A 10,000-nucleotide genomic window follows, 5' to 3' on the forward strand; every position below is an offset into this window, starting at 1 on the left:
TGTCGGAGTCCGGTCCATTGTTTGATGTTCTCATGTCAGTTCTTCCGCTGTCTTCCTCTTCTTCTCCTGCCCTCGATAGTGCCTTGCATGATTGTTTTGGACAAGCTGGTGTGTCGAGTGTTGTGTCCAAACCATATCAGCTTGCGTCTCTTCACAGTTGAAAGGAGAGGTTCCTGAGGTCCAGCAAGGTTCTCAATTCTGCTCCGTACATGTTCATTGGTCCTGTGCTCGATCCAGGGAATTTGAAGGAGCTTCCTCAGGCATTTGTTCTCGAAGGCCTGGGTTTTCCTTTCAGTTTCGGCCGTCAGTGTCCATGCCTCGCAACCATACAGTACAATGGAGACTACCAGGGCTTTGTAGAGTTTGAATTTTGTGGAGAATCGGATGTTACTTTTCCACACTCTGTTCAGTTTGGTCATGGCTGCGGTGGCTGTGCCAATGCGAATTCTTATTTCTGCTTTGCTGCTTCCATCTTTTGTCAGGGTTGCTCCTAGATATTTGAAGTTCCCGACATCTTCCAGTTGTTCTCCGTTCATGAAAATAGTGGCATGGGCCATGTTCACCTTGTTTACCATGGTTTTGGATTTATCTGTGCTGACCTCCATTCCGTAAGCACCCGCTCTATCAACAAGAAAGACAGACAGACAGAAAGACAGCCAGACAGAAAGAAAGAAACACCTAACCACATGATCTCAACATCCCTTTGACTACTGCAGACACATTACGGCTTAACAGTGAAGGGCTGTCACCACACTGCGACAAGACTGAAACTTTCAGGTTCGGATGTCAGTTCCTTTTTTATTTATTTCTGGACTGCTTCCTCTGGGTTTTTGTTAGTTCTGACCAGCAAAATCAGTTCCACCGTTAACTGAGCAGTAGACAAAGGGTTAATTAACTGTACTTCAGACTCAATGCCACACTGTCCAAAATTTCACCAAGATTCCGAAGTTAAGGGGTTAGATATGAAAACCTATACGCTCCCCCCCACACCCCACAACCCCCAACCCCGCACACACCCCACCCTCCATCCCCATACTTCCCACAAACACACGCATCAACTCCACTGTTCTTAAAATGGATGGGTAGCTCATTGCCCAGGAAAGCTGAAGTCAACTGGACGCCATATTGGTTTGTTTTTTGGTGTGTGGTTTTTTTTTTTTGCTTGTTTTTTTTTTTTCCTTACGCCATATTGTTACTCGTCGTCTGCTGACTGGTGGTAGTTTCTGAACTGTAACCGTGTATCTTTGACGACATCGTGTTGTGCTTGCCCCCACGACATGCCAGATGTGGTGTCTTGAATGATATCTGCCAATGGTTTATTTACCAAAGTTATTACAGAAAAAAAAACAGTGCAGTGACACGTACTTGCTGTGGAGGCACACACAGGAACGTCAGCTTAACTAACGCCGCGACCGAGTGAAAGCTTACCTTGAAGCCAGCTGAGCGCTCGACTACATAATATTATATGAAGTTACTGCTTCGCGCTATATTCCCACGTGTAGCAAAATTTTTGACTGAACACTTCCGCTGGCTTCAGATAGCAAGGGGGCTCAAAGAAGGCATGCGCTATCCACCTATTATTATTATTTTATTTTTATTTTTTTTAGGTCAGTGCATCCACTCACGCCAACGCCAACTACCATCACCCCTGACACATCTATCCCCCATCCCTAGCCCCAACAAACCCACCTCCCATTCCCCCCCCCCCCACCGCCCCCCTGCTCCCTCACCGCCCCCCCCCCCCCACACACACACCCCCCACACACCGACAAAAAAAAGAGTAATACAATGCAATACAATACAATGCAATAATAATAATGATACTACTACTACTACTACTACTACTACTACTACTACTACTACTACTACTAATGATTATCATTATCATTATCATCATCATCATCTTCATCATCATCAATGTTATCATCACTACGCACCCTCTTCCTGTTCCTGCGCAGGTAGTTGCGGAGGTCCCCGAGCGGGCAGTAGTGCATGACGAGGCAGGGTCTGGAGGCGCAGGTGATGCAGGCGATGATGGACACGATGTTCTGGTGCTGCCCCAGCTGTTTCATGGCCTCGATCTCCAGCAGCAGGTTCCGCCGCTCGTCAGGAGTCGCGTGCTCTGTTGTTGGTGTTTTATTGTCATGATTAGTATCATGATTATGGTAATTATGATTATGATTGTGATTGTGATGATGGTGGTGGTGATGATGATGATGATGATGATGATGATGATGATGATGATGATGATGATGACGATGATGATGATGATGATGATGATGATGATGATGATGATATGCACGTGTATGTATCCTATATTCTACCATATTTGTGTTTGTGTATGATTTTCGATTAATGTTTGTACCTTGTTATGTACTACCCCCCAACCCATCCACCCTCCCCCCCCGCTCCCCCGCACCCCGCCCCCTCTTAATATTCCTTATGTCCCCGGTACACTTGGTAATAAAGATTTATTTTATTATATTCTGTTCTATTCTACTCAGTGATGATGATGATGATGATGATGATGATGATGATGATGATGACGATGATGATGATGATGATGATGATGATGATGATGATGATGATGATTCTTCTTCTTCTTCTTCTTCTTCTTCTTCTTCTTCTTATTATTATTATTATTATTACCATCAATGTTGTTGTTATTAGCGTGGTGGTGTACCGGAAAGGAAAGGATAATAATGAGAATGACTGTGATGATGACGAGATGTGGATAAAAAACTACTACTACTACTACTACTACTACTACTACTACTACTACTACTACTACTACTACTACTACTACTACTACTACTACTACTACTACTATTACTACTGATTAGAAGGAGAAGAACATGAAGAGGAACAAGAAAACCAAGAAGAACTAGGAGAATACATACTGCTGACCCATTACGCTACCGCACGTCTGCTTCACCCTCTTAAAAAAATAAAATAAATAAAAAATAAAATAATATATATATATATATATATATATATATATATATATATATATATATATATATATATATATATATATATATATATATATATATATATATATATAGCGGGGGTCTTATGGCACCCATACCTTTCAGCATTTTGACGGCCACAGTCTTGGAGCCAGAAGAACGGCCCCCGACAGCAGAGATGGAGAAATCGATCTCGGCCTTGAGCACTTTGCCGAAGGCCCCTTCCCCGATAGTCTCCGTGATCCTCAGTGCAGAGAAGTCGATCTCGTACTCGTCCGGCAGAAGGAACTGCGAGTCATCCGTTCCCTTCATCACCGCACACTCGTAGATTGGGTTGATCTCCTGGAAAGAGGAAATACAGATTGGGTTGATCTCTTGGAAAGAGGGAATACAGATTGGGTTGATCTCCTGGACAGAGGGAATACAGATTGGGTTGATCTCCTGGACAGAGGGAATACAGATTGGGTTGATCTCCTGGACAGAGGAAATACAGATTGGGTTGATCTCCTGGACAGAGGGAATACAGATTGGGTTGATCTCCTGGACAGAGGAAATAGTCGGAACAGCAGTTGCTTCCTCTGCTGTTCTGATGGTCATAGTCGGCCACGACTGACTATATATATATACAGATTCGATTGATCTCAGGACAAAGATGTAGATACTGGGTTGATATCTTGGACAGAAGGAATACAGATTGGGTTGATCTCCTGGACAGAGGGAATACAGATTGGGTTGATCTCCTCGACAGAGGGAATACAGATTGGGTTGATCTCCTGGACAGAGGAAATACAGATTGGGATGATCTCCTGGATAGAGGAAATACAGATTGGGTTGATCTCCTGGACAGAGGGAATACAGATTGGGATGATCTCCTGGATAGAGGAAATACAGATTGGGTTGATCTCCTCGACAGAGGGAATACAGATTGGGTTGATCTCCTGGACAGAGGGAATACAGATTGGGTTGATCTCCTGGATAGAGGAAATACAGATTGGGTTGATCTCCTGGACAGAGGGAATACAGATTGGGTTGATCTCCTGGATAGAGGAAATACAGATTGGGTTGATCTCCTCGACAGAGGGAATACAGATTGGGTTGATCTCCTGGACAGCGACATACACATTGGGTTGATCTCCTGGACAAAGGAAATACAGATTGGGTTGATCTCCTGGACAGAGGAATACAGATTGGGATGATCTCCTGGACAGAGGAATGCAGACTGGGATGATCTCCTAGACAGAGGACTAGAGGATACAGATTCAGTTGATCTCCTGGGCAGAGGAAATATAGATTGGGTTGATCTCCTGGACAGAGGAAATACAGACTGGGATGATCTCCTGGACAGAGGAACACAGATTGGGTTGATCTCCTGGACAGAGAACTAGAGGGTACAGATTCAGATGATCTCTTTGGCAGATGAATAGGGAATACAGATTCGATTAATCTCAGGACATAGATGTAGAGATTGGGTTGATCTCCTAGACAGAGGGAATACAGATTGGGTTGATCTCCTGGATAGTGGAAATACAGATTTGGTTGATCTCCTGGATAGTCGAAATTCAGATTGGGTTAATCTCCTGGATAGTGGAAATACAGATTGGGTTGATCTCCTGGATAGTCGAAATTCAGATTGGGTTAATCTCCTGGATAGTGGAAATACAGATTGGGTTGATCTCCTGGATAGTGTAAAGTGGAACACAGATCGGGTTAATGTCTTGGACAGAGGAATAGAGATTGGGTTGATCTTCTGGACAGAGGAAATGCAAATCTGGTTGGTCACCTGGACATAGGAATATAGACTGGTTGATCTCCTGGACAGAGGAATACAGATTGGGTTAATGTCTTGGACAGAGGAATAGAGATTGGGTTGATCTTCTGGATAGAGGAAATACAAATTGGGTTGATCACCTGGACATAGGAATACAGAATGGTTGATCTCCTGGACAGATGAATACAGAATACGGATTGAACTGTTTTCCTGGACAGGGGAATACGGAATATAGACTGAGTTGATCTCCTGGACAGAGGAATAGAGACTGGGATGATATCTTAGACAGAGGAACAGAGACTGGATTGATCTTCTGAACAGAGGGATACCGACTGGGTTAATCACCTGGACATAGGGACACGGATTGGGTTGATATCTTAGACAGATGAATAGAGACTTGGTTGATTTCCTGGACAGAGGAATACAGACTGGGATGATTTCCTGGACAGCGACATACACATTGGGTTGATCTCCTGGACAAAGGAACACAAAACTCCTGGACAGAGAAATAGAGAATATGGACTGGGTTGATCTAGACAGAGAAATAGAGAATATGGACTGGGTTGATCTCCTAGACAGAGGAATGGAGAAAACAGATTAGGGGTGATCTCCTATTTCATGGACAGAGGAATACAGACTGGGTTGATATAATTTTTGGAGAGGAATACAGAATAGAGAATGCTATATTATCTGCAGTAAACTACCTACCGTCTTTTGAAAATACTTACGTACGATCATGTTGTTCAGTGATGGGATATTGAGATCCAACCCTCTCCGTCGACCCTCCTTAGTTTACTTTTTATTTCGAACATGACACACAGTACGTCATAGTTACAATCTGAACAGAAACAACAAGAGAACCCTACACGAAGTCCAGTTTTGAAATAACTACTTGCTGAGTATATGAAACCTGAGACCAGATGTTCTTTTGTCAAGGAAGCCAAATAAAACAACACTGAAGACAAAGGAGCAGTGACTGCTCGTGGGTCACATGTGTACCTCTCTCCGGAAGGGGTTGTCCATGTTGACAGTCTTGGCGGAGTGGATCCTCCAGCGGAACAGCAGGCACACCACCACAGCCACGATGCCTAACACCACTGGGGCCGCTGTGGCGTACAGCACTGCCCGGTCGTCCGTCTCTGTGGCGGCGGTGGTGGTAAGGTAAAGGTAAAGGTAAGGGAAGAGAAGGGAAGGGAAGGTAAAACAAAAAAGAAAAAAAAAGGTCAGGTCAGGTCAGGTAGAGTGGGGTGGGGGAGGGTGAGGTCAGGTCAGGTCAGCTGAGGTGGGTCGAGGTCAAGTGGGTTAGGTCAGGTAGGGTCAGGTTAGGTCAGGTAGAATAAAGTCAGGTCAGGTCAGGTGGCTAGGGTAAGGTCAGATCAGGTAAGGTAGGGTAGGGTAATGTAAGGTAAGTTAAGGTAAGTTAAAGTCAGGTAAGGTAAGGTAAAGAAAGGTATGAGGTAAGATAAGGTAAGGGAAGGTCAGGTCAGGTCAGGTGGGTAGGGTAGAGTAAGGTCAAATCAGGTAAGGTAGGGTAGGGTAAGGTAAGGTAAGCTAAGTTAAGGTAAGGTAAGTTAAAGTCAGGTAAGGTAAGGACAGGTAATGAGGTAAGATAAGGTAAGGGAAGGTCAGGTCAAGTCAAGTCAGGTCAGGTCAGACAAGACAAGACAAGACAAGACAACACCACAGCCTGCACCTTAAAGGAACCAGAACATTTTCAACGACCATCGAGGCAGCGAACTAATATCCACGGTGTCCAAGGTATCGGCACAGGAAGCTGGGGGAGAGGTGGAGTGTGAGGTGGATGGGAGGCGTAATCGTTCTCGTTCCGCAGCTTTGTCCTCAGGTCAGGTATCTGCACCCATCACACATGTGGGTGCAGTGAAGAAAAATCGGGCTAAAGTGCCTTCCCAGAGGACACACCACTATGCCGAAACGGGCCCTCAAACCTTGGTCGTTAGTGCATCAGAAGTCCAGTATTTAACCAAGTCTGTCACGGCATCTTGGTCAGTTTTTTTTTTTAGATAAGACGTGGTAAGATGAGATTGGATGAGATCAGATCAGTTTAAGCAAAGATCAGAAATTGGAGAATCCATTCACTATCTGGACTTCTGAGAAATTCGATCACTGAGGTACACAACCACAACATAAACAAATATTCCTACAAGAAAACGAAACCAAAAAAGAAAGGTTGTAAAATATGAATATGACGAAGACAAGGACGGAAAAGCATTGCAAATATATATATATATATATATATATATATATATATATATATATATATATATATATATATATATATATATATATATATATATATATATATATATATATATATATATATTAGATAGGTAGATAGATAGATATGAGCACATACACACATGCATACACGAAGACCTGTGCAGTGCACTCGCGCACCCAAACGTATACAAGAAAAAAAAAAAGAACACGAACAAGAACAAGAACAAGAAGAACATGAACATGAACATGAAGACGAACAAGAAGAACAAGAACATGAACAAGAACAAGAAGAACAAGAACAAGAAAAACAATATCAACAACGCACGCCCATATACACAAAACACACACACACACACACACACACACACACACACACACACACACACACACACACACACACACACACACACACACTTACCCGTATCCGTGTTGTCATAGAAGTCAGCATACCCGTTTCCTAATAGGAGACAAAGGGAGTTCGAAAAGTTGGAAATCACAATGAAACTGTGGAAGCGACCTAAAACACGGTTCATGAAAAACTTCCACTGTCTGTGCACGAACAAGACATTTCCATCAATGTGTTTGATGCTGTTCAAATTCTAAGTGTTTGTTGTTGTTCCTGTTGTTGTTGTTGTTGTTATAGTTTTTTTGTTGTTTTTTTAACCAAGCAATCGGAACATCTATAACATTGCTACCGCCCACTATCTGTTTGCTTAATTAGCTATCAAATATGATATCCTGAACGTTTAGTTTACTACTACTGCTGCTGCTGCAGCTACTACTACTACTGCTGCAGCTGCAGCTACTACTACTACTACTACTACTACTACTACTACTACTACTACTACTACTACTACTACTACTCCTGCTGCTGCTGCTGCTGCTGATGATGATGATATGGTTCTCATGTGTCGCAAAATCCTCATGTACGTGCTTATGTCCCTGCATGCGTACGTGTCTGCGTGGCCGTGTTCTGTACGAGTGTGTGTGTGTGTATGTGTATGTGTGTGCGTGTGTGCGTTTATATGTGCACGCGAGTGCGTATGTGTCTATTATACACACAACTTATACACAAAGGTCTAGCTCCCAGACCTAGGACGATGTTGGCGGTGACTTCATCACTCTTGCCGCCCACGGACTGGGCCCTCAGGGACACCTCGTAGATCCCGTCCCAGTGGCACTCCTTGATGGTGTAGTTGGTGGCCCACTGCACACATAATCCGACAGTCAGTTAATTTCTCCAGACTATCACAGATCCACCATTGTGCAGTTGGTGGCCCCAAAGGCTCTTCACATAGTTAAGGAAGAAGAAGGAGAAGAAGAGGAAGGGGGAGGAGAAGGGGGAGAAGAAGAAGAAGGAGAACGAGGAGGAGGAAGAAGAAGGAGGAGGAGAAGGAAGAAGAAGAAGGAGGAGGAGGAGGAGGATGGGGGGGGGGAGAGAAGGAGGAGAAGGAAGAAGAAGAAGAACGAGAACAACAAGAACAAAAAGAAGGAGGAGGAGGAAGAAGAAGGAGGAGGAGGAGGAGGGGAAGAAGAAGAAGGAGGAGGAGGAAGAAGAAGAAGTAGTAGTAGGAGGAGGAAGAGGAGAAGAAGAAGAAGGAGGAGGAGGAAGAAGAAGAAGAAGTAGTAGTAGTAGGAGGAAGAGGAGAAGAAGAAGAAGGAGGAGGAGGAGGAGGGGAAGAAGAAGAAGGAGGAGGAGGAGAAGAAGAATAAGGAGGAGGAGGAAGAAGAAGGAGGAGGAGGAAGAAGAAGAAGTAGTAGTAGGAGGAGGAGGAGGAGGAGGAGAAGAAGAAGAAGGAGGAGGAGGAGGGGAAGAAGAAGAAGGAGGAGGAGGAGAAGAAGAATAAGAAGGAGGAGGAGGAAGAAGAAGAAGGAGGAGGAGGAGGGGAAGAAGAAGAAGGAGGAGGAGGAGAAGAAGAATAAGGAGGAGGAGGAAGAAGAAGAAGGAGGAGGAGGAGAAGAAGAAGAAGGAGGAGGAGGAGGGGAAGAAGAAGAAGGAGGAGGAGGAGAAGAAGAATAAGGAGGAGGAGGAAGAAGAAGAAGGAGGAGGAGGAGAAGAAGAAGAAGGAGGAGGAGGAGGAGGGGAAGAAGAAGAAGGAGGAGGAGGAGGAGGAGGGGAAGAAGAAGAAGGAGGAGGAGGAGAAGAAGAAGAAGGAGGAGGAGGAGGAGGAGGAGGAGGGGAAGAAGAAGAAGGAGGAGGAGGAGAAGAAGAAGAAGAAGGAGATCAGACTCACAGCAGGCAGATGGAACTGCCCTCTGTGGGGCTCGATAACGTGAGCATTCATCATGTCCGGAGCCTTGCGGAAGGCCAGTGTGTAGTTACTGATGGAGTTCCGGTAGCGGCGGTACTTGGGGGGGTCCCAGGTCACCAGAATGTCGCACAGCTCCATTTCCCCTGACTTGATTTTGTACAGCATGTAGGGCGCAGAGTTGCTGAGGTTCAGGTTGGTCGGCTTCTCGGGCGCTGGGATCCACAGATCAAACACACACACACACACACACACACACACACACACACACACACACACACACACACACACACACACACACACACACACACACGCACACACACACAGATTGACAACACACCAACACAGGATGAAAACAGAACACCAATGGAGTGATGACCTAGAGGTAACGCGTCCGCCTAGGAAGCGAGAGAATCTGAGCGCACTGGTTCGAATCACAGTACTGTCGCCAAATATTTTCTCCCCCTCCTCTAGACCTAGAATGGTGTTCTGGACGCTAGTCATTCGGGTGAGACGATAAACCGAGATCCCATGTGCAGCATGCACTTAGAGCACGTAAAAAAGAACCCAAGGCAACAAAAAGGTTGTTCCTGGTAAAATTCTGTTAAAAAAAATCAACTCCGATAGGAAAAACAAATAAAACTGCACGCAGGAAAAGATACAAAAAAAAAAAAAAATCAAAAAATAAATAAATAAATAAAATAAAATAAATAAAAAAATGGATGGCGCTCTCAGTGTAGCGACGCGCTCTCCCTGTGGAGAGCAGCCCGAATTTC

General features: G+C 44.6%; 1 protein-coding gene across 1 annotated transcript in view; it reads right to left on the reverse strand.

Moving 5' to 3' along the window:
- The window catches only part of LOC143278182 (tyrosine-protein kinase receptor torso-like), a 223,841-nt gene that overhangs the window by 14,749 nt on the left and 199,092 nt on the right, over positions 1-10,000 (reverse strand). The window contains exons 10-15 of the mRNA XM_076583223.1: positions 9,210-9,439; positions 8,068-8,182; positions 7,394-7,432; positions 5,737-5,876; positions 3,089-3,311; positions 1,938-2,122 (exon numbers count right to left, since the gene is read on the reverse strand). Coding sequence (XP_076439338.1) covers positions 1,938-2,122; positions 3,089-3,311; positions 5,737-5,876; positions 7,394-7,432; positions 8,068-8,182; positions 9,210-9,439 — 932 coding nt within the window. The remainder of the gene's footprint in view (positions 1-1,937; positions 2,123-3,088; positions 3,312-5,736; positions 5,877-7,393; positions 7,433-8,067; positions 8,183-9,209; positions 9,440-10,000) is intronic.

The sequence above is a fragment of the Babylonia areolata genome, chromosome 2 (genome assembly GCF_041734735.1).
Source record: "Babylonia areolata isolate BAREFJ2019XMU chromosome 2, ASM4173473v1, whole genome shotgun sequence".
Taxonomy (NCBI): domain Eukaryota; kingdom Metazoa; phylum Mollusca; class Gastropoda; order Neogastropoda; family Buccinidae; genus Babylonia; species Babylonia areolata.